At 42.7% G+C, this 26,116-nt stretch overlaps 1 protein-coding gene across 3 annotated transcripts in view; it reads left to right on the forward strand.

Annotated features, from left to right (window-relative positions):
- LOC119504337 (zinc finger protein 609-like) overlaps positions 1 to 26,116 on the forward strand; it is a 99,955-nt gene that overhangs the window by 68,054 nt on the left and 5,785 nt on the right. For 2 of the 3 annotated variants that reach the window (XM_037796408.1, XM_037796425.1), the window contains exons 3-6: positions 757 to 982; positions 18,218 to 18,305; positions 21,256 to 23,662; positions 24,927 to 25,296. In XM_037796408.1, coding sequence (XP_037652336.1) covers positions 757 to 982; positions 18,218 to 18,305; positions 21,256 to 23,662; positions 24,927 to 25,296 — 3,091 coding nt within the window. The remainder of the gene's footprint in view (positions 1 to 756; positions 983 to 18,217; positions 18,306 to 21,255; positions 23,663 to 24,926; positions 25,297 to 26,116) is intronic. The other variant, XM_037796419.1, reaches the window with a different exon arrangement.

Raw genomic sequence — 26,116 nt, forward strand, 5'->3', positions numbered from 1 at the left:
AATTTTCCCACCGGTTTATAATCTTGTGACAACACCGGTGTTACCGATTACACCGGACATTTTACAAGAAAAGATGATGGTCAATATCTGTAGAGCGCTTACTTCTTTAACATCGGATGACCTGCAGGGCTGCAGGTTTCCACCCGGCGCCACTGCGCCACACACACCGGCTGTGACCGCTCCTTCCTTTGCACAGCGATTGCCTCATGAACGTAATGGTTTCCTTATAGCATTGGGTTTAAATCCGAAGTATTGCCAAATAGACGATTTTGCTTTTCGCTTTGACACCAAATCCTCCACCATCGTCTTGTCTGTCAACTCTCTCTCATCTCGTGTGTGCGAAATCTGACTCCTGCTACTCTGAGCTGAGACTCCGTACGGAGCAGACACTTTCACTTTCAGATTGTAGCGTCCGTCATCCGACTATGTATTGATAACACGCCGCTGATACACCAAAATGAACTAAATGGGATTTATTTCTATTTAAAAAAGCAAAACGACGGTGGGAGCAGTGGGCCTTTTACATGCACAAAAAACTATACAACACTAAAGGAAAGGGAAAAAAACACAAAAGCATAATAGTTCCTCTTTAAGATTGCTTTCAATAGGCGACTGGCATCCCAGGCTGACTTCCATTCACTCAGATCTTTAACATCCCCTCATTGTGGCATCCACTGGCTGTATCGTCACATCTGCTCTTTATGTGTTTGTACAGTGGTTCTGAAGTGTCTCAACCCCCCACTTCTTTCTTCACAGATGGAATCTCCTGTCTCCACGCCAGCTCCTCCCCCCCTCCACCTCCTGGCCACAGTAGGCAACAGTGAGATTTCCTCGCCGTGTGAGCAGATAATGGTGCGCACACGCTCGGTGGCCGTGAACACATCCGATGTGGCCCTGGCTACCGAGCCCGAGTGCCTGGGGCCCTGCGAGCCCGGTACAAGTGTCAATCTCGAAGGCATTGTGTGGCAGGAAACTGAAGACGGTAAGTGGAGAGGTTTAATGTGCTGTCTCGTCCCTGTGAAACAAATGAGAATAAGCTTCACATATATGGGATAGTTTGTTTTATGCTTTTATTTACGTAGCCAGTGTGGTTGCATGAGGACATCAAAGAAGTATTGGTTTTTCAAGACTGTAGTGAAGCCTCTGTCGTTTAAGAAATAATCATCTTGCTGTCATTATCCTGCATATTTTGCCTGCTTAAATGTAATTGGATATGCCCTGACTGCCTCAGGAGCTGGTGGTGCTACTAATGCGTGCTTTAACAGCCCACATGCTGCATAGTATTGCCAACAAGAATAGTAGTTGGCAGGCAGTTCTTAGGTGGCCTTGATTTGTTTTTTGCTCGGGAGTACGCAGACGGGAGTTTGTTGCACAGAGATATCTGCTCTCAGCAACAACATGCCTCATAACACAAAGCACTTTTTTTTTTTTTTTCCTGCAAGGCTGCCATTTGGGAATACAGTTGGCTCCTCTCCTGCAGTGCAGTCCGAGTGAAATCTTAGACAGTTTTCCTCCCTTTGATCGAAACCACATTCAGCTCATTTAATTTTAAGATGTATCGCTAGCGCTATCAGGTTCTGCTGGGTCTGAAAAACTGCCCACTTTTTCTTCTTCTGTCGTGCATGTGAAATAATGCAAACACCTAATCTTCAAAGCAGCTCGCGCTCAGTCGCTCTGCGGGCATGCTGAGTACAAATCGCCCACACATCCACAGTGCTGCTTGTTGGTTCACTCGGAGGAACCGAACAGAAAAAGGTCCCTGCCTCATCAACATTCCCAAAGCACAGTCCCCGCTATTGAGTGGCTTTTTCCCCCCTCTCTCTCTCTCTCCCTCTTTTTTTGATTTTTGCTCCAGCCCTGGGCTGTGTCAGATTCACCCCTGTTCTCCTCTCTATTGCAACCCTTTTTTCTGTTACCAAGCATCCAGCCAGTCACCCCTTGACTCTGTTTCCAAGCAAACTGGGAGAGAGCGAGTGCAAGGCAGGGGGTTGGGGCAGGGGGTGGGGGGAGATAGACAAGGCTACTTCTGTTAGTGACACAAACATGGCTCAGAGCCAACACCAGTACTATGTTTGTGCTCCCTCATTCTCTGCCTCCCACGGAGTGATTGACCCTCCCCCTCGCCCTGCCCCCTTCCCTTTTCCCCGTCCAAGTCTGTCCTTTGCCTGCACTCGCTCTCTCAAAGCTGCTATTTTGGCTGAAAGAGGTAGTGGTTTGGCCTGATGGGGCTGTGTTTTCTTCTGATTCTACTCTATCTGGCTCAGTGGGGTGGAGGCTGGTGGGAGCTTTTGAGTGGTTTTAAAGTGGTGTGGTGGAGAGGGGAGGTAGGGGGGAGTTATATGTTGAAGGGAGAGAGGGGGGGGGGCACTGTGCAGGTGTAGCGCACAGGTTGTTACAGCCATCAGAGCTGTTGAGATGAGTAGGGTTTCCAGAAGCTAACCCACTTCCCTCTCTTTGAAGCCTGTTTTTTTATATCTCAGACAAAACCTCTATCAGGTAGACGCAGTCAGGGTAGAAAATCATGTGATAAAGGATGAAGAGATATATTTGAAGATTGCAACTATGAAGTGGCTCTCAGTTGTCTGGTATGTGTTTTTTTCCGTGTTGAGATCAGGGTTTTTCCTGCACAGAGACATTTTTGGCGCCCCCCAAAGAGGTTTTAGCCAGTGCCAAAGAAAATTCACCAGCATGAAAAATGAAAAGAACTGAGAATAAAAATAGCAATTTAAATCCTCTCCGAATGTGTTTTAAGAAATGCAACAGCCACCTCACTAATGGTTACCAGAACAAAAATGACAATTACCAACATAAACCACCATGTTCTGAACAGACACATTGCATTACAAACACTAATACAAAGTTAAACAAACAAACAAACATTTGCTTTTTGGAACAAACTACTCAGTCCAATACTTGGGGCTAGGCAGGCATTTAGGGGTGGGGGAAAAAATCAACACAGCGTAATATCGCAATATTTTGTATGGTGTGTAGATACACGGACGTCAAGTATCGATCTTTTATTATATAAAGTATTAACTGTTGTAGATTGTAACGGGTCTTAAAGCTAGAGGGAAGATGGTATGTGAAACTAGAAAACCTAAGGAATTAATTTGTACCAACCATGTCATGTTAGCTTGTCGGCAATAACGCTCCAACGTTACGCTGGATTTTGCCGAGGAAAACATGGCATGACTCTGAGATGAACAGAGTAAAAAACTGTATCTTATTGATAAAACAGATGTTGACAAACTGCATAATTTGCAGTTGAAAAAAGGTAATAAATCGCATTATATGTTATCGCAATACTCAGCATATTGCAGATCATATCGTGACTCAAGTATCGTGATAAATATTGTATCGTGGGGGCCTCTGGTGATTCCCACCCCTAGCAAGCATGATGGGAAATGCGGGCCGTCCCTATCGCTACAATACAATCATCTCAGCTGAGCAGACGGTGTTGCGGAGTCAGTGGTGTCTTTGCGGTAAATTACCAACTAGTTCGTGTTGTGAAATACATTGCTGGAAAGTTAATAAACAATGACTCCATCATTTTCCCTTTTTCAATATAACTTTAATATAATCCTGTCGCTGTTAGCCGGCATGTCACTCATGCTTATCACATTTTTTTCCTGTGTTAGTGAGCTAGTTTGTCAGTGCGGTCATTCAGGCCCGCCGTGTGTCTTGCTCGTGCCGACTGCACTCTGATAACTTATGCCTGACTTCCATCAACATACTGTTTTGCCATAAGGGGAATTAACACTCTGGATGACCGCTCCATGCCATTCAAAAACGGCTACAGAGCAGAATCGCTGCCTGCGTTTGGGAGGAGTGTCCATGCGGCCGTCTTGCTGAGGTCAAACTATGTAAAGAAGCTACGACGAATGCCCCTAATGACATGAGGTCAGGAAATGGTCGCTCATGTTCTCTTTTTCGTTCTTCTCTTCTTTCCTGAGCACCAGACTTTTGATGGCTGGCCAGTTATAGTTATTTATAATTACTTAATCCCCAGTGAACTTTACTGTTTAAGTGCACTGATGTTATTTTGGACAAGTGTGTTGTTAAACTGTAAAATATCCTTCCACCATTGACACAGACTCATTGCCTTTACTGCACGCGGGCCGATCATGCTGTCGTGCGTAGTCACCCCCCAAAGGCCCATTCTGAGCCTGGAAAACCCCTGGAGATGAACACCATGTTCCCAAGTGGCTCCTTGTTTGAAGACACAACGGCTTGTTCATTGCTGACAAAATCAGCTGCAGTTTTTTGTGTCTCCATAAATCTGTCGTAGCTGAAATGCGTGCTATTCCCGAATCTTTACCAGATATGTAATAGTCAGTTTCTATCATATCATAAACAGCCGTCAGTGTAGTCGGTGCTCTTAAAATATAAGACTGAATCTGTACGGAGTTTCTAAGGAGGCATTTCTCAATAGCCTCCATTGTATTACATTTTGCACACTACATTAAACAACACAAAGATGTGTGTTCATTCTACATCATTTTAATGGTACGAGCCTCTAACAACCCACCGGCTAGTTTTAAAATGAAAGAGACCCAGATGCTGCTTGCTTCAAACTGCACTGCCATTCTGCCGTTTCTCCCTAAGAGACCTATGAAAGCAGACTTCTCTCATTGTGGTGCAACTGAGCAAATGAGAACCAAATGAGGAAATCAAGCAAATCCAGGCAGAGTACCAGGGAAGAGCAACAAACAGAGGCCCCAAAGACATAGCGGAGGCATCCTGATTAGCAGTGAAGTTGAGCAGTCCCCCCACTTCTCTGCATGACAAGTCTCATACAGAGCTGTTTAGGCATGCACCGTGTGTGCGCTCGTTTCATTTAGCATGCCAACCAACAGCTGCTTCATCACCTCCGCCTTTCGGCCTTGTGGGAGTAAATGAACAACAGGCTCCCAGTAATTGTCTGAGCCTCACCCGGCTCACCGAGTGCCAGAGAAAGAAACAGATGAAGAGGAAGCAGGCGACACCTAACAAAAATGCGATCACAGGAGCCGCACCCTCGGTCAGAGCTGACAAGAATGTTGTCTGATGAGGCCGAATGAATTTTTCATCCTGTGTAATTTGTAGAGCTGGGATGATACACCCATCTCCCGATTCGATACCTTCACGATACTCGGGTGCCGATTCAACATGTATTGCGATTTTTTAAGTATTGCTACAAGTATTGCGATTTATTGCAATTTTTGTTAACTTTTCTAACACTAGACCATGGGAAAAAGTTGAATCATACACTTCCAGGGACTTTTACTTTGGAAAATATCTTAAATTAATACAGTAGAAATGTTTGATTTTCAGCATGTATGTAGTCAGAGAGGTCCTGAAGTCAAATATATCAGTCATGGTCAGGCATTATTTATAAAAAATTTTTCCAGAAATCAAATAATAAAGACATTTTCCTCACAAATTAGGGGTATTGTTTTATACTTCTAGTGAATATAATCCAATTAATCTTATTTCCATACATACATACATACGTTCCTTTTGTTAACACCTTATTTTGAAAACCAGACGTAGTCACACGTGTATACTTCCACTAACTTGGCCAAGTCCGTCGCTAGCTCTCCCGTCAGCTCCATTCTCTTCATACATCCACGGTCAGCTCCATCGAGGCCATTTGACTGTATTTAACATAAATGTCAGTATATGGGTGCTCTACAGTTGTAGCTTCGGCCGATTTGACCACGGAGATGAGAGTGACGGCCGGCTTGAACGCACGTTACCGCAATACGATAACGTTTCCTGTCCATAACAGAGTTAGCATGCAGCTTTAGCCATGATGTCTAGCTCTGCTTTTCCTGGCAATGTGTGAAACCCAAAGTGTTTCCATACTTTACTGTATGTGTAGTGTTTACCACTTTGGATTTCAAATGTGAGGGTGCAGGTCATGTCCACACGGACCCGCCGCTGTTTTCTACTTTCTCATTTTTGGCTCACAGCGGCCGGCTCTGGTTTGTTTTAGTGACAGATGCAGAACGGATACGACGTCGCGTAACTCAGACTACAACAATTAAAGCAGAAACTTCCTTCTACCTCCGCATAGACTCAAATGAAGCAAATATATTGATTCTGGCATGAAAAAAACGTATCCCCTAGTAATCTGAGCACAGATGTAGCAGCCCTTTCATCTGAATCTGGATAATGGCTAGACTGAATGAACTGAATGAACAAAATAACACTTCAAAAACACATAAAATTTGATGTGTTTAGTCCTGTGTAGGATAATAAATGGATAATATGAGGTGAGGGAAAGTGAGCCTGTGTCATCCAGTCAGTCTGGGGGCGAGTGAAGCGTAGACAGGAGGAAGGAAGGGGGGGTGGCAGAGCCGTGGTATTTTAAGGCCCGGCACTGACACAAATCCCCTCAGCGCAGACGAGGCAGTGGCAGCTCCCAGGGTCGCGTCGGCAGAGCGATGGGCCAACCCCTCCCAGGCTTAGCATGCTGATACCTCCAAATGTCATCTCTAAAATGCTGGAGAAGTTTATTGCTCTTGAAACGCAGCCCAGAACGCCTTGGCTCCTGCTCCGGGGCAGAGGGAACACAGAGGGGGCCCCTTTGGCCAAACACTGCAGCTCCATGCCAGTACGCCCCCCCTACCCTCCCACCCCCACCCCCACCCCACTGCCTCACACACCCCGACCCTCCAGTACACAGCAGGCTATTCCCCAAGCAGGTCCCACAGCTTCTTAAGCTCCATAATAGAAAAATAATACAGGCTGTTTGTGCTAAATGTTTGTCTCATGGATTATTTATGCAACACACATTACATCATTGTAACATTGGCTTTAGCACAGGAGTTAAAAGCGGTTTGGCGTCTGAATGGAACAGAGGTCAGTGTGAAACGGATATTCCTGTATAAACATTTGCGAGATGTGGGGTTTTCTTTTCGCTCCGACCCTGTCAGGGAGTTGAGAAGGGGAATATTGTATGAAAGGAGCACTTGGCTCTGTAGCTCACTTGCCAGCTATGCCTCCTTGCTCTTTTGAAGACCACCTGTCAGTGGCCTCATTGAAATGTTTTCACAAAGGCGAGCGGTGGCTGCTCTCTGTGAACTCGCTATAGAAACTGTCCTTGAAATGAGAGTGAGCATTCTCAGGAAGCCTGTAGCCCCTCTGCCAGGCCAACGAGCAAGAAGAAGAAGAAGACGGAGTGAGAAATCAATCAGAAACTTCTGTTAACAGTAGAGGACATGCTGAAAAGAAAGGAACAAAAGTGATACGCCTCTTTCTTTGTCCAGCCCACACTCTGTAGATTTTCATTTGCCAGTTGTTTAGCCGTGTTTGCTTTCCAACCCACCGAGCTAGTCTTCACCCTCATCACTATGCAAGAGTGGAAGTGGCCAATTTCCAGGGGGGATAAATGAACACTCCTATTTTGTAAAGAATTGACCTAAATATGTAGTTGAGATAATACACGGCAAGCAACTTAACCCCTTAAAACTCCTGGCCGCTATTCTGTCTTTCAGAGGTTGTTGCGGGCTCAGTTTTCAAGCCAGAGTGAAGATACTGGTATCATGTGAAACTAGAAAACCTAAGGAATCCATTGGTACCAACCATGTCATACTAGCTTTTCGGCGAGGAAAAGACTGGCATGGCGATTTTCAAAGGGGTCCCTTGACCTCTGACCTCAAGATATGTGAATGAAAATGGGTTCTATGGGTACCCACGATTATCCTCTTTACAGACATGCCATTTTTGTAATGTTCTTTTCGCCTATGCTAAGATCATATGTTTGAATATTTCAGCATACTGGGGTCCCTAAACAGTCTTGGAATTACATAAATTGGGTGTCACTGTAAAACTGAGACTTTTGTGGATCCAATGAGCCCAGCTGTGTTCATGTGTGATGATGTTAGTCCCCATAGTAGCCGTTTCATTGTAGTGAGACCATTTTTTGAAACTTGACCTCACTGTATAAAATGACAGTGACAATGAATGTGGTGACCTCTAGGATAATCACAGCCTCATGAAACGTTATAACCACAAACTAGAGACCTAGAGCATTCAGAGGATGGATGGCTTTCTGAGGTAGATTGACAATAAGGGGGTTTCAGAGCAGTTTCCAGAAACGAAGTACTTGCAACTAAAACAAAATATGCAATTCTTGCAGAAATCTCCAAAAGTCAAAAGTTTTTGATACCAAATCACAGCATGGCTTTTCCTATGGTGTTCTTCAAGGTCTTGGTGTCTTAATGGTGTATTTTGGAGGGATTATTGATAATTTTTTATCAATTCTCAAGTGGTAAAAAATTATTAAATTTAGCACCAAATCTTTGTAACACATTGTATCAACCCAAAAATTGCTGCAACAATTTATGAAACGTAATAGAGCAAGGGAAATGGTCATTATATACTTCCATTATCATGTTCTACGCTCTTATACACGTTTACAATGTATTTTAATTGATTAATTAATTTATTAATTCAATTTTATTTCTTATTAATGACTAGAACAACACACAGTGCTGGGCTGCACCTCAAATTAATCTTCAGGTTCCCAGTTTTCAGATGATGTACATCTACTGTTGACTATTTATCTACCCCTGAACATCCCCTGTCCCCCACCTCTACCCCTCTAAAAAAGAGGGTGGAATGGTACGGGGTTAAGATATAGATAACTCACATTCTTTGAGAGAGGAGACTTGTCTTGTTAGTCACAAATGTAGTCCCCGGGTGGTGTTACCAAGATGGCGCCTCAGCGAACCCAAATCTCTTAAGAGAGACTCGGTTCCTATTCATATTGGCCGACAACCGCATTTTTTCAAGCACTTAAATGGTCCTGAAACGTAAATCATATGCCTTGAGGAATTGTAGGCTTTGCCAGCGGTTGTCATAAGATATCATGTTTGCTATATACACGTCAACGAGAGTTTGAGTAATGCGCCTTTGGCAGACCTGTCTCTTAATCTGAGCACCATCTCCTTTAAGGAAAAACACCAGAGGGTTTGTTTTGACAGAGGGATTATAGATCTACCCAGATGACATTTAAGGAAACTGCTCTTTGCCTCACTACAAATTATTTAAATTTTACAGTAAAAAAAAAACCATGTAAAGTTGGTTGAGATGTTAACATGCGTGGCTGCTGTTTTGCGGTCTACTCCCACTGAGAGTAAACATGTACCGATTTCTTTTTTGTAGAGGGAGAATTGCTGCATGCGGCTGATAATGCTGCGACCGTGTGGACAGCATACTAATGCTCCCTTCCTTTGCCTCTCAGTGGTTTGAGAGAATTGACCTTCTCACAGGCTGTTATTCTTGTCAGCGAGAGTGACTTCGCACTTTTACCTCTCATGAACCGGAATGCAGCCTGAACGTTTCAGATAGGGCTCCCTTGAATGCTCTAAAATTCAAAATAAAACCATCAACCATACCGTTGTTTATTTCCTGGTCACTGGTAAACCTTTACTTTATTGCTAAGATGCAAACTTTTTATGGTATGTGTATCAGTGTTTTATTTCTTTTTCTTTATATTACTTTTGTTTTGAAAAGTGCTATACGTTGTAGTAAGGCTGCAACTAACAAAACATATTTTTACTACCCGTTCATCTGCCAATTATTTTCTAGGTTAATTGATCATCATTTGTCAGAAAATAAAGAAAAACGACAATCGCAGTTTCCGTTTTCTGTCCTCACTATGCGTGTAGGTGCAGCAAGTTAAACACTCTCCCAATAAAGGCTCAAGACAACAGTTGGCCTTTGAAGTCTTTATTGAAAGAGTAATGCGTATGTGAAACTATAAAAACAATAAATTCATGATAGGGATTACGAAACAGTGCAGTGTGTGTACAGTTTAGGCTTTTTGTTGATGAATAAATGCTACAACTCATCAAGACTCAAGCCAGTGTCTTGCTTGTCACCTGCTCATTAAAGTGAAGTTTGAAGAAGCTAGGAGAATGAAGCAATGAAGGCCAAGTGTTGCGTCGCCTCACGTTGCCTTTGTCTTGGCTGACAAGTTGCACTTGAACACACCGCAAAGACTACAGCTAAATTTAGCTTCATTCCAGATGGCCGTGTCGTTGTGAAAATATCTGTGTATTGGAATGATCAGATGAAGATGAAAAATGAGAGGAGCCTTCTGTGTTTTTCCTCTTGACTTAACTCGTTTGCTTGCTTTCCTCAAGTTCGTTTCTCCTCTTGTGCACTGATTCGCTTAAGCCGAACAGCCAATCAGAGTGATTTCTCTCACCGACCGGCTCCGCCACTAATTCAACATGCTGAATCGGCCGAAAAAACTACGACACGGGCCGACTAAAGCCAACGATGCGGGACACACCGCAAAAATGAAGCCAGCAGACGGCCGACCGTCGGCTTGGTGTGTCAGAGCCTTTAAGGTGGACCAGCTATTCTCATTTTAGTGACAAGCCGCTCCTTAGTCATGTGCGATGCCTAGTGGTAAATTTCGGTATAGCGGTCCGGTCCGATGTTTGGCTTAATATCAATCTGGTTAGAAAATTATTAAACTGTGGCGGGACAAATTAGATTGTGGATAACAGTAATTAACAATCACTTGAATTAACTACATACTGTATTAGCCACAGACAGCTAGTATAAAGGCTAGCTTAGTTTGCAGTAAACTGATGCCTAGAAAAACTAAACTAACAAATACATATCAACAACCACAAAACAGCTATTAGCAGTAGATTACCTACAGATAACAACAAGAGCATTTTGGAAGTAGATAAAGTAGGCTATTTGTTTGGTCACACAGCCGACAAAGTGGCACGGACTCTATGAGTAGTGGTTGCTATAGCAACAGAATGTTCAACTGAAACTAACTGCTGGTGTGAAACTGATTGTTTTGTCCCACCAACAGTCGAAAACCCAAAGATATTCAGTGTCATATGAGACAAAAGGGCAATCCTTGCATTTGAGAAGCTGGAACTGGCAAAACTTTTTGGCATTTGTACTTGAAAAATCTCATTGATCATCAATCATTGCCAAATAATCTTATGTTAATCAACTAATAAGTTAATCGAACAATAATTTAAGCTCTAATTGACACATTACCTAAAATACTACAAGTACTACATTCCACTATATCACCAGCATCTCCAGTGCTGAAAGTGACTCATACAATTTGTCCTAAATTCCTGTCAGCCCATGATTTAAGATAAGGTCAGTTTTAGGACTTTGTATCCTGACACTGACATATCTGGACAAGCTCGGCTTCATTTTATGCACCACGAGTGCAGTAACACTCTTAAAATGGACTGTTGGAAACATGCTCAGACAGTTGAATGCTCAAACGCTTCATTTATCAATGTTATAGTTATTGCTCGTGGCAGCACCCGGCTATCTTTTATCTTCTCTCGGTAATGAATACTGACACCATTTTTCTCATTGTTCTCACTTTCGTGTCTAAATGCAACTTTGTGGTGCTTTTAGTGCAGAGAAAATGGGGAAGAGAAAAGAGCTGTTTTCTAGCAGGATGCAAAGTAAAATCTGTCAATAATTAGTGACTTTGTACAAGAGGTGATAATTGCAAGTGCTGGTAATTGTTCACATAAGTGTTTTTTTTTAATCAAGACTTGCCTTGTTTTAATCACATATAAAGACAAATAGAAAACCTTTGATTTGATATTTGCGAGAAGAGTCATATAATGTCACAGCCAATCATTTCACATAAGTGATCCCCCATTTTCAGAGATAACAAAGGCATTTTGACAAGGTCAGTCAGTGAAAATGCCATTAACCCCACTGAATTCCTGTTGAGTTGAAGCAGAGCAGAGGTCAGCCAGTGAACCCGTGGCCCTCACCAGCAGCAGAGGACTTGATATTCTGGCCTCACTGCAACCTAATGAAATGTGTTAAGTCGGGAGGAGGGGGGAGTTTAAGGGTCGGAGGGGGCAGTCACCCATGCAGCAGACAAACCTACTCCTGACTTAATTTGTCCCCTAACATTGCCCTCTTGTTCAAGTAATCCTATACAAGTACGCGGTGGAGTTTGGTGCATAAAGAGGGCTGCCATTTGTTGTTCGACGGCACTGAAAGGAAATGAGTGGTAAAATTACAGGCCAATTCCTCTCAGTAATGTGGGCTTCACTCAGCTGTCATGAGTGACCCTAATAAGGCCGACACAAAGGGGGTTGGGTGAGGGGGGGAACTGGGTTTGCTCCAAATCAGCCGGTTTCTTCCCCAGAAACGAATGCAGCGAGTAAAGAGGGAGCTCACGGCTCACACAAACACTGATATGTAACTCCCCCCGTGTGTAAACAAATGATCATGCATGGAAAAGTCGTTTCAGTTCCTTGTGTAATTTGCTTTCCGCCACAGGGAAATTTGTTTGGGTTGTTTTGTCAAGGGCTTTCCATGTTTAGACAGACTTGGCGTTGACGTCTTTGTCCCGACAGCTTGAAAATTATTCCTGGGATGAAAGTATGCAGATAAATTCAAATGGCTTTCAGCTTTCAGCATTGAAACTTAATCTTAATCTTTTTGCATACCTTTGAGCATATTTTTATGATATTGTCAAGAAATTCTATGAATTCACATCCCCCCGGTCAAGAGACTTTATTAAGTAGTCCAGTGAAAACAATGTGGTAAATTATGTGAAATGCCACAGTGTGAGTCAGAAGTAGATTCTGCATAGAAACATTTGCAAGTTTTCAGGAAAATAGAACTGTTATTAATAATGAATAACATTTTGAACCACTACCCCCATGTTTCTTTTTACAATCAGCCCAATGGATGTGCAATCAACATATCAATTCAGTGTTTAATAAGTCAGAATCAACACAATAATGATTAATACGTTTCTTTATGAAGAACAAGCTACATTTTTGATCAGAAAAACTACTATTTTTGTATTCAGGAGGGTAGAATTGGCTGTTGTACGTCACTTCGCTCAGAAATAATCGTCTCCAGAAAATAATCAGTACTAGGGATGTCACGAAATTTCAAATTTTTTGACAGTACTGCATGTACTGTAGGTACCGTCAGGGCGCGAGACTAATGTCATCCCGGGGACGATAGAAAATGTCTTTGGGACACAGTAAACTCGTTATCGACGCGTCCCTTCTTTCCCTGATATGCTATAACAACAACAAATCTGTGTTGAAAACAGCAGGACGAGAGCTAGTTAACGTTAGCTGTAAACTCAGTGCAGGACTGTGCTGCTAACAGCTAACGTTAACTAGCTCTCGTCCTGCTGATTTCAACACGGGCGGTGCCATTGATTTACATTATGATGCGTTCAGGCTATTCAGTAAAAATGAGTCTTGGGCGAAGGTAAACGTCATCATGGTGTGGTCAAATCTAATCTTGTAAAATGTAGTTTTTGGCGAGAAACTTGACTAATTCCAGTTGTTTGAAGGAGATGTTTTCACAGCAATATAGAATAGATAATAGAGAGGGAATTATGACCAATTTAACTTCCAAACAAAAACTAGTATGCAAACGGTAATAAAGGAGTGTATATTGAAGTACATGGGATTTATTGTTTTACGTTTGTTTTTACCCTGGTATCGAATTGGTATCGAGAATTGTGGAATTTCACTGGTATTGGTATCGACTACTAAATTTCTGGTATCGTGACATCCCTAATCAGTACCATTTAAAGAAAGAGTCAAGCAGAAATCACAGTATTGCGATAATGATGTAAAAGATATTCCATTCAGACATTATTTCTTCTAATTTAGAATAATCCAGGCTGCGTTTACCTCAGATTTTTCAGTGGCTTGGAAATTGAATGCCAGCAGTGAAAACTTTTCACTTTTACCCGAGACGAGGAATATGATACGATAAGTTGGTCTGTCGTTTTTCGTTTCAGTAAGCTACACAGTATACACACTCTGAAGGCCTGTAACAGCATACATTTAGCTTGCTTTCTTAAAACAAATTAATTAAACATGAAGTGCTGCAACATTCTGAGTCAGTAACCATTTCTTGTTTGTTTTTAGCACCATTCCCTTTTGAGTTAAAATGCATCCACATTTCTTTGAATGTCCTTGAGATGTCCCACATAACGCTCAAGGAACTCCTTTATTAGCATTCACAGAAAGTATTGCAGAGGCAGAGATCTGAGGTGACCCAGAAGCCAAGGACCACTCTGACAGGATTACAGAGCTCCTTGGCTTCAACATGGGAGGGTGGCCAGGAGGACGCCACTCTCAGGAAAAAAACACATGCAGCCACATAGAGTCTGCAAATAGGCACGTCAAAGATTCAGTTTGAAGCAAAGAAATTGATGAAGTGAAAATGGAGCTATTGGCCTATAATGTTGAGTATTACAGGGTTTTCTGTAGCATATTTGTTAGTGGTGGTGGATGTGTATGTCCATGGCTACCCTATCCATGTGTGGATACATTTCCAATATGTTTTATCCAAATATAATAGTTTTATAGGGTCCTTAATGATTGAGATGTTTACTCACCTTTTGCACACTGATCACTGCACCTCTTCTCATCACTTTCACATTCATGAAACAAAGTGTTTGCAACCCTACGCTGTGGGCTGCTTTTCACCGGCAGACACCTGAGAATTGTTGTAGTTGAGGGAAATACAGGGAACTTCCAAAGGAGAACCCGATACAAAGATTTATGTTCCGACAGGACAGTGATCCGTATCAAACAGCCAGATACGCCATGGGATTTCTGCAGAACAAGATTGTTAAAGTCCTTGATATCTGAGCCAAAGGTCGGACTTCACTGAGCTTGAGTAAATCTGTGGGTGGAATAACAAGAAATCTAAAAATCTTGCTGTGCTAAGCTAAAAATTCAAGATGACTCAAGGCTAGTATCCATGTTGGTTTTTTATGTTACACTCAATCATTATGGGTTATTGTATTGTCAAAAAACTCTTGGAATGAAATGCACATTCATTGGAATTAATTTAATTTTGGAATATAAGAATTTTTAATGTGCTTCAGTGTGCGTTTTGAAGTACATGTACTGTACTGTAGTATGAAAATTAGGATCCTTGAAGGAATTGTTTGACATTTTGGGAAATAAGTTTTTTGCTTTCTGTCTGTTAAATACAGTGGGCAACCTGCGGGTCTGAGAAGTGAAGCCAATGCTTAAGTAGCTTAAACTTGCATTCTATCTAACAGCCAGCAGGGGGCGACTCCTCTGGTTGCAAAAAGTAGTCTGATTGTATAGAAGTCTATGAGAAAATGACCCTACTTTTCATTTGATTTATTACCTCAGTAAACATTGTAAACATGAGTTTATGGTCTCAATCACTAGTTTCAAGTCTTCTTCAATACAGCATGATGTTCATTTAGTAAATTATGGTCCCATTTTGAGTCAAATAGACCATAAAACAGGAGATGCTTTAGGGCTAGGCTACCTTGTGATTGACAGGTCGCTACCTCTGCGTTGACCGGTCTGGGAGTTGTCTATGTTTTCGTCTTTGAACTTTCAAACCCTTTCACAGCGTGTTTTCCATTCATGAAAGTTAATTATAACCTTTTTGCTCGCCTAAAAATGTTTTAGGCCGAACTCAAAGCTTCAAAACAATGTCCCCGTTACTACGTCCACTTCTTATATACAGTCTATGCGTTAACCACATATTTAAGACTGTGACTGTAATCTGGGAGAAAAAAAGTTTTCCACAAAACGTAATTGAGAATGCAGTTTAGTTGAATGGGAATGTAATTTTGGAGTAGACAGGGTTGGCTTGGAAAGGGAGAGGTGAGGGGTATTGATTTGGTTGCAATCTGCAACCACACCATTAGATGCTACTAAATCCTACACACTGGTCCTTTAAGTTCATTGACTGCATCAGACTGATTTATTACAACTGTAAACATTGTGAGTTTATGGTCTCAATTGCTAGTTTCAAGTCTTCTTCAATACAGCATGATGTTCATTTAGTAAATTATGGTCCCATTTTGAGTCAAATAGACCATAAAGCAGGGGATGCTTTAGGGCGTGGCTACCTTGTGATTGACAGGTCGCTACCACGACGTTGTCTGGTCTAGGAGTTGTCCGTGTTTTTGTCTCAAAGCTTTGACCCTTTCACAGTGTGATTTTTTTTTTTTTTTTTTTTGGCCGCCTAAAATTGTCTTATTCAGCGTTAGGTTGTACTTAGCTCCACCCTCTCATGTCACTTCTGGTTGCAAGAAAAACAAGATGGTGACGGCAAAAAAAACAAAATGGCGGCAGCTAAAATGCTGCACTCGAGGCTTCAAAACGGTAGTCCACAAACCAATGGGTGCCGTCACAGTGACTACGTCCACTTCTTATATGCATCCAATGGTTAAATACAAAGCTACTCCCAGCAGCTGATTGTCTTAGCTTAGAATAAAGACCTGAAACGTGGTTCTCATTCTCAACTGTTGGCAAAAAAAGCAAAGGATTAAGTGTTGAACTATTTCTTTCAGAATATTTTAATTACTGGCAACAGAAACACTTAAATTCCATCCATGCTCATCCATTGTCACAGTTACTGAAGTGGGGAGACAGTCTAATGCTAATTTAAAGTCATTAAAGACTTTTAACAACTCATGGTATAATTTCTAAACCCCTCGCTAGAGAAAGCAGGGAACACTAGATCCTGCACATCATGAAAGACTACTCATTCATCTGCCCTGCCTTGATTTACATCCTGCCACAACCAGCTGCCAGGGCCATTTTGTGTTGGAGTGTTTGGAGAGCTTAGGGGGGTGGCGGGGGGCTGGAGGACTGTTGAAGGCGTTTTAGAAAAGGTCTGTGTTCTTTTAATGTGACGGAAATCTGAACTCGAAAAACCTCCCCTCAACGACATCCTAGCTTTGACCAAGCGCTCCTGTTTTCAGGCCACAGAGTGAAGGAAGAGACTTGTGGCCAAGTGTCAGCAGGTTCCTGTAAACATATATAAATGCCTTATACACTCGCCGCTTTATGCCGGAGGCAGCGAGAGAAAAATGAGGTCTGAACTGTGACTCGTGTGTAGGAGGGAAAAAGATTGTACGCCGGGGATGGTTATACCATTGAAAAGAGGAAATGAGGGTGAGGGTGAAGGAGAGAGGGAAAATGGGGTGAGCGAGAGAGGTTTCCTAAGCTAATAAAATGCTCCGAGGGACGGAAGCTGCCAGCCAGCATTCCTGTGCCATTAGATAAGTTAGCTCACTGCAGCCTCCAGTTTCTCTGCAGTGCTGAAGTGGCAAGCTGAGGTCACCACCGGGGAGCGAAGGGGGGGATGGTGGAGGCAATAAATTCACAATGTTTTTGTGCACGGTCGTTGCTCCTAATCCTCTGAAGCTGTTTGCTTGATGATTTACTTGTGCAATTTAGGTGCAAAAGCTGCAAATTATCATCTGCCTCTACACTGCTGTCCACTCTGCGCTGTGATTATTTGCATTAACATGAATAGTATTTTACTGCAGTCGGATGTGTACAAAAAAAAGTGCAGGGTTTCAGTTTAGCGATACGAATGTGCATACTTGTGACATTTTAATGGCAAGCTGATGAAAAGTATTTTGGTGTCTTGAGGAGAAACATACTTAGAGAGTCGTGTGATCTTCTGGAACTAATTTTAGATTTTAAATGCGAGGTCAGGTGTCAGGTCGGATTGTGTAGCTCACACCGAGTGCTACCAAATTCACACTAGCCAAATGGCAACACAGGAGCTTCTAAGTGTGACAGATTGCAGCAATACCAGTGAAGTCAAGGAGCTTCTCTCGCGCACTCAGTTACAGTCTGTCAAACCGAACCGCTCACGTTGAATTGGTTTAACCCAAGAGTTTGTTTGTTTGTTTTTAAGAAGCTGTAGGAGTAGATCCATACTCTCCCCGAGGTGGTACATTTCTGCGCTTGCAAAGTGAGATAGAGGACTGCAAAAAAATATTTGCCTCCAAATAATTCTCCTTCGGGGAAATCGCCTGCACTGTGAGATGGCTTATTTAAATGGAGAGGGTGTTCAGCGAATATTCCCCGGTAACCTCAGTGTGATCATTCTTAGTGAGACCTTCTGCCAGTATCTTATACAGGTTCTACAATGCTGACTGCAGTCGAGTCTGTTCCAAGTCATTTAGGAGATATCACTCAGTCTTGCCCCTGCGGCTTTACTGTGTGAAGAAGATTAAAAAAGGATCTTTGACTTGTATAACTGTCTTGCATGTGACACCCTTTAGCAAAGATTAACGCACTGATGCAGCAGCCACGATGCACTTTTTGCACACATAGACAATTATATATGAATCTCACTGTAAAACATTCACTGATGTGCATTATTTGCCTAGTTGACACAAAATAAATGACCTCTTTGTTTCCTTGTCTCACAGGCATGCTGGTGGTCAATGTTACTTGGAGAAACAAGACATATGTGGGCACTCTGTTGGACTGTACACGGCATGACTGGGCTCCCCCCAGGTAAGGAGCATTTCCCTGTTTGGTTTTTATTTTAACTGGAGAAAGCAAGGGAGAGACAGTGATATTCAAAGGTGCTAATGATAACATTCAGCCACTAGATGTCGCACTCTCCCTCCCCCGTTCCATTGCATTCACTTCACAACAAGCCGTTGCCAGTTCTTTGCACAACCTGCATATTTTATGGTCGAGTGGAGTGAGACTCAGACAGTCATGTCAAGTGATGAATCTTTAGTGGTAAAGTAAAAGTCATTTTGCAACTTGTAGCTCGAGGCCTACATTAGGCCCCTCCCCCGCTGTTCTAGCAGCGGAGTATCGTAAAACACACTTAATTCAAACTCGACAGAAACAAAATAAAACTCACCAAAACCATCTCGGTTAGTCTTTTTCAATCGGCCACCAACTTCTAAATCCCCTCTGAGGGAACTATAACGTTAAGTAATTGGACGCAACCATCACTAATGCTAAGATGCTAACGTAGCTTTTCAGGGATTGAAGCTGTTATTTTTCTCATTTTGAAAATCTAACCAGTGACAACGCATAAGTTAAGGTTGTAAGGAATGGTAAATGCTAAGTGGACTTGCATTTATATAGCGCTTTTCTAGTCTTCCGAACACTCAAAGCGCTTTACACTACATGTCAACATTCACCCATCGACACACACATTGATGACAGAGGTTGCTAAGGTGGCAACTTTGCCCATCAGGATCTAATCTAAATACTCATTCACGTACCGATGGCTATGCCTTCAGGAGCAATTTGGGATTAAGTGTCTTGCTCAAGGACACATCGACATGTGACCCATAGCAGCCAGGGATCGAACCACCGACCTTCCGATTGGTGGACAACCTGCTCTACCCTCTGAGCCACAGCCGCCCTGTAAAGGACTATTGCTGTTCGTTGATGTTGGTTTCGTTTTAATATGCTGAATTGTAATTTTATGGTTTATTGTTGTTTGCACAATTAAGCTAAGATAGATAGAATCTGCACTCGTTGTTGTTTTCTGTTTTATAAACTAAAGCTACACAAACCTTTTGCCTAGTATCTGCACTACAAAGAATTTACTGTCACACACGGTAGTTATAAATGTCAAGGTAGGAAAAAAAAGTCCATGAATCATTGATGCAGTCTCTCTATCCAAACTGCACTTGGTCTCTTAACCTTTTCATATTCTGTGTGATATGAATCTGCTGTAGTAGCATCAGCTCAAGGATATACGGCCTAATGCACAAACACGCACGCTTGTGTGCAGCTGGACCCTCCAAGTACATGTTAGCCTTTATCTGGAGTCTGGGGAAGCAGGATTCATTGGCAAACGGCTGATGTCCCAGGAGGAAGTAGTGGAAATAGAAAGCTACTCTAACAAGCCAGATTGCAGAATCCAATTATTGGACTAATAGCTTTTCCTCAACACTGTATAACATTCGCTATCACAAAGGCTGCAATTTCTTAGATCGGTGTTATGTGGGCGGTAGCTTAAGGTGTTTGCAATTCCTGGATATTTGCCTTTGTTATGCAAAATACACAGGTTGTGTAAAATACATTGCCAAGCACTTGCTTTGATTTAGGGCACCTGCACCGAATCTAAATGTAAATATAAATCTATATTTGAAATGCATGGTTAAGTGCAATAGAAAAAAAAAAATCAAGATTAAAGCATTGCTAATGGAAAACAAGGAGAGGCTGTATCACACTAATGTATCACAGTATATCACAGTAATGTTCAGTAAGTGAGGTTTGCACAGTAAGTGAGGTTTGCTGGGCTGTATTTGGACCAAGATAGTCTTACAGTTTGCAGCACGACTACATTAGGGACACACCATGAATAATTCAGAAAGCTTTCAACGGGCTGAATATAAACTTGGGCTTGTAATGAGTCTAAATTCCTCTACCACTGCCAGACTATGGATGCATTCACATCCCCTGCTGGGGTTGAAATTGTTTGGAGAGACTCGTAGAGGAAGCTGTGAGTCATACCAGCCCAGTGTCTCTCTTTGTCACAGATTGCTAACCTTCACTGCTGTGCTGAAAGATAATTACATTACTGTTATGGAGAGATAAGGCCAAACTGCTATTTTAAGTATTTGAATGACTCTATGTTTTGATTACAAAGCAGCAAGAATGTTCACTGCTGTCTTTTCAAATGATGTTTACATGCCTTTGAGTTGTCATGTGGTTCTGTTTGAAGTGCTTACTCACGTACAGTGCACAAGATATCAGATTGGTTTGTTATGAGAGGACAGGGACAGAACAATGGGGTACATATTTTGATATCATTGCCACTGTTTATTATGGCTTCTGGACTCAAAAGGACTTAAACTCCAGAGCATTGTCATCATTGATATTACTGTTATGACTTATTTTCTGAATTTCCTATGAGACGATGTGTAATTGGGACATGTAATTTGACATGCCTATACAGTAAATAACAGTGAAGAACAGACAGACTTTAGAAAGTCCGAGCACAGAAGTAGCCTCGTACATACGTCTTGAATAGAGATGAACAATAATGTCTTCAAAAGCGTAGCTATAAAGGCCTTTAGAGAGCGTTACAGTTGCCAAAAAACTGAAATTTTTTCCTTTTACCTTGAGAATCAAATGTTTTGATTCTGTGTGGTTACCCAGCAGATAATGAGGGTAACAGAAGTTCACACAGTAGCTGTGAAACACATCTGGACCTTCCAGATACAAGTGTATTTAACAGAAGATCACATTACACACAAGTGTACTCTCTATTACACTTAAAACAATTGCAGCACCAATGACAATGTAGGTGTGATATTAAAGGAGTTAAATACTTATTGGCATTATATTATTCAGTCCCCACAGCAATATTAATTTAAGAATGAATGAGTAGCTGAATTGTATCATTTCAGAATCTAAACTAAAGCGCTGAGTTGTATTGAAATCAACCATCAGTAATTCTTACACGTGATTTTTGCCACTACTGCAGGTTTTGTGAATCCCCTACAAGCGATCTGGAGATGAGGAATGGCCGTGGTCGAGGTAAGCGAATGAGACCGAATAGCAACACCCCGATCAACGAGAACAGCAACTCATCAGACAACAAAGGCACCGCCAACAACAAGACGCGTGCCGCCTCTAACAGCAAGGGCCGGAGGGGCAGCCAGACGCCATCAGAGCGCCGCACGCCGCCTAACAGCAACACAGAGGACATCAAGGCTAGTCCCTCCTCAGCTGGAAAACGTAAGACCAAACCAGCCTCGGACATGGAACCCAATTCCAGCTCAGAGGACACCAAAGGCAACAAACGTATGCGGACAAACTCCAACAGTGGAGGGGTGGGACCAACGGGTCTCCCCATTCCTTCTATTAAGACTGAGCCACTTCCACCTCCCCTTGATCGCACCTGCCCCTCTCCAGTTCTTATTGACTGCCCACACCCGAACTGCAACAAGAAGTACAAGCACATCAATGGTCTCAAGTACCACCAAGCCCGTGCCCACAATGATGATGACATAAAGTTGGAAATAGACGGAGACAGTGAATATGGAGAGGACTCGACTCTCCACCCTGAACCAGGGAACTGTAATGGAGCGTCTATCTCTCAGAAAGGATGCTTGTCTCCAGCTCGTTCAGTTACTCCAAAAGGCAGGAACTTTGATGCTCAGAGTCCTTCCCCATCTCCTGGCAAGTTTGGTTCAAAGCAGAGTAAAAAGAAAATTGCTGAGACAGATGCAGAGATGGGAGCTACCCCGATGGACGGGTGTGAAGATGGGCCATGCCTCACTGATGAGGCCAGTAACGATGGTATAGATGATAAGAGAGGATCAGACAAGTCTAAAAAGGCTGGCACAAAGGCTGATAAAATGGCCCAGAAAAACATGAAGTCACCACGGCCCGTTGGCCCTGGCTCGACCGCATCCCAGCAGGTGTACCCTTTTCCTCCTGGAAACCCAAATTCTTCCCCGGGGCTTACCCCAATGATACAAGGGATTCCCAAAAGTCCCCAAATGAAGGGCACACAGCCTAAACCCCCTGCCATTGGAGATCCTGCCTCAGGTAGCTCCAAAGACAAGAAGAAGAAAGACAAGAAGAAGAAAGATGGTGGGAAGGAGGCTGACAGCCCCAAGCCTCCGGGAAAGGGAGGGAAACTGGAGGAAGCAAAGCTTCCATACGCTGAACCTCCTGATCAAGGAAATAAGGGGGAAGGACTCCTCAATGGTTCCTCAGATCCTCATCAGAGTCGCTTGGCCAGTATCAAGGCTGAGGCTGACAAAATTTACAGCTTTTCTGACAATGCCCCTAGCCCATCCATTGGTGTAGCCAGTCGGATAGATGGCAGTGGGATGCCACAGCCTCTCACGCCACTTCACGCAGCGAACCAGAATGGTGCCGACAACTCTTCAGTCAAAACCAATAGCCCAGCATATTCAGACATTTCAGATGCTGGTGAGGATGGTGAAGGGAAACTAGAAGGCGTCAAAGTCAGGTCAGAGGACCAAGCCGTCAGGGAAAGTGTCAAAAAGGCACTCTTTCCAAACCAGACACCCAGCAAAGAATCCCCGTACTATCCCGGCTATGAGACCTATTACTCACCCAATTACGTAAATCCCAGTCCTGGTGGGCCCAATCCAGGCACGCCGGTGGTTGAAGGTCAGGTTAAGATCAAAAGGGAAGAGGACCTGGACCAAGCTGAGGAAAAAGTCAAGGTTGAGGTTCATGAAGACCGCAAACCTGACATCAGTGCTCCTGGCCAGCAGCAACAGCAGCAACAACAACAACAGCAGCAACAACAACAGCAGCAGCAGCAACAACAGCAGCAGCAGCAGCAGCAACAACAACAACAACAACAACAACAACAGCAACAACCGCAGCAGCAACCCTCAGTCATCCAACAGCGATCCAACATGTACATGCAACCTCTTTACTACAACCAGTATGCTTATGTCCCCCCATATGCCTACCACCCCGATCAAGCCTACCATAACCACTTGATAAACACCAACCCAGCCTACCGGCAACAGTACGAGGAGCGGCAGCGGCAGATGGCTGAACAGCATCGCGCTGAGAAGAAGTCAGACATAGCCATAAAAGAACGAGAAGCCTCCATGAAGGAGGAGTGGAAACAAAAGAGCCCAATGCCGCCAAGCCTCTCCAAAGCCCCTAGTCAGTCAGACCTTGGAAAGACGCCGCAGCCCACGAGCAAATCCAGGGACTCACCCTCTGAGCCCTCCTCCAAATCCATGGGGAGCATAAAGGACGACCCAAAGTCCCAGCAAGCTGAAGGGCTAAAGATGAAGCTGACCGAAGGGGGCCACCATGGAAAGGAAGACTCCAAGCAAGCACTGGAGTCCAGAGGTCAGGCAGGGATGGAGCAGGCCATGTGGTACAGACAGGTAAACACCAATCTAGCATAACAGTGTTTGAATATATGCTTGTGAATCTGTTGTGAGAATGTTTTAGAACCGTTAAGATAGAAAATTAGACGCAGAGTCCCTTTTACTCGCCAGTTGTAGCTACACGTTTTGACAAATAAACGCAGATCTCAATTAAACGCCCGGTAAATTTTGTCAATATGGACATGTTACACATTGTTAGATCGGTTAGATTCTCCACAATTCAATCGTCCAGTTCATTTTACGGAAACCATGAGCACCAAAGTATCATTCAGATTTATGTTGCTGTTGATTGTTGCTAAATCGCCCGTTTGGTGCGTGCCTCCCTTAGTGTTTTTCGACCAGTGAAAATGTAGTTTTTGAAAGGATAAACGCCAACAAATATGGATTGAAGCAGAGTGTTTCGTTGGATGGAAGCATGTTGTGAATTTTCGAAATGCTAACATCGATCCTTTTTCAATAAATGTTGACTTTTGGACTGAAGACGGAGACTATTACAGTCAGAGACGCTGAGCACCGCGTAGCTCGTGTGTGAAAGAGAGAGATAGAAAGAAAGAGAAGGCACGCAATGTTTCTGTAAGTTGTTCATAATAATAATTAGAATGTCAACGTTATTAAGCTTCTAAGCTTCAGTACAGCGGTAAACAATAGAGACATATAAAAAGTGGCGACACCTTACCTTTGAAGCGGTCATAAAGTTTGACGAGTGTGTCCATTCCTCGATTATTTCTATTCCTTTTGTTTGTAAGGGTCCACCAATCAAAAAAATCAAAACTGTTTTTCATTCAAAATTAATCCAAGTTGTGAATTTTGTCATGTGAAGTCCACTACAAAATAAAGGTGTCCCCACCTTTTTCTTTTTTCACCCCTTTTCGGCTTGTCCCTAATTTGCAGGTGGGTTTCAACAGGATAAAGAGAGGTGTTGTGTCGTTATACCGTTGCCGTAAAACGAGCGTCGTTAACTGTCTCGGAGCTGCTAGATCAAATGAATGATTTATAACTTATATGTTATTCGATAGCTTAATTTTTATACAAGTGATATTCATACTGGTTTAATTAATCAGTTTGATAGTATTTCCCATCTTTGCTGAGCATGAGTTTTGTGTGAAAGGAATTAAAGGCCTGTCCCATATAGACGCCTGTCCCAAATATACGCCGGTGGAGTTCAGTGATTGAAGCAAATAAAAGCCCGGGCTATTAATTACGGTATTTCAATATGCATATGCTGATTTGTACTGACTTGGACCTTCTTTCCCGCCTTCAGCAGTACCCCGAGAGCCAGAAGCCCCAAGCGGAAGACGAACACCAGCAGCAACAACCTCGATGGAAAGATGAAAGGGACAGAGAGCGGGAACGGGATCGTAAATTAAAGGATGACAGGCCCCGGCCCAAGGACAGTCAAAGTGGGCCCAAGGAGGACGGCAAAGAGGGCAGTGATCCCAGAATCACTTCCGAGGACCACCGGGTCATGAGCAAAGACTCTCGTTCTAATCCCCACATGCAGTTCTCATCACCACTAGCACAGCACCAAGGCTACATGCCCTACATGCATGGTTACCCCTATGGACAAGGCTATGACCCCAACCACCCTGGATACAGGGGCATGCCCTCAGTCATGATGCAGAATTACCCAGGTATGACATTAACTTAACAAATATATGTAAATAGTAGGGGGTTTTAATACACTCCTAGTGAAAAATAATATGCAATATGAAAAATAATTCTATTATATCCTTTTTGTTAATTAGTTTGAACTTATGGCTCGTGAGTTTAATCATTTAGTGCACGTCATCAATGGTTTCTTTTGGTCAAATACATGCCAGACTAACATGAGCACTGCTTTAGAATGATGATAAAGCTGTTGGCAATACCTACATTTTAAGGTCTGTACTAAGATAGAAAGGCAAACAGAGTCAACATGGCTTGAAGAATTTAATGTCTCGTACTGCTTTTTGAAAACACAATGGCTCTACGGATTTGTTATTGCAGCTTTAGATTGTGTATCAAAACTGTATGTGCCGGTCTCAGCAGGATCTCGGAGTGTTTTTGTGATCATTTCATTCAGAACTGACTCAGATGTAATTTGCAGCAATTTTGGTGTGGTTTTACTAGAAATTGCAGTTATGTTTGAAAATGGTAAAACAGCATGAAATAATTGCGATGATTTGGTGGAGCTTGATGGGGGCAAAACGCAGCATGGGAGTAATCTGCATGGTAGTTAGATAGGTCAAGTCAATCAGGGATTGATTTTGTGGTTCTGAATTGGTATTATTATATGTGGAAAATTTACATATACTTGTAAAACTGAAGTCATCCTTCCATTCTTAAATGGCCAGTGTGTAGCATGTCAGAGGATCTATTTGCAGAAATGGAATATAATATTCAAAACTATGTTTTCATTAGTGTTTAATCACCTGAAACTAAGAATTGTGTTTTCGTTAGCTTAGATTGAGC

The sequence above is a fragment of the Sebastes umbrosus genome, chromosome 2 (assembly GCF_015220745.1).
Source record: "Sebastes umbrosus isolate fSebUmb1 chromosome 2, fSebUmb1.pri, whole genome shotgun sequence".
Taxonomy (NCBI): Eukaryota; Metazoa; Chordata; class Actinopteri; order Perciformes; family Sebastidae; genus Sebastes; species Sebastes umbrosus.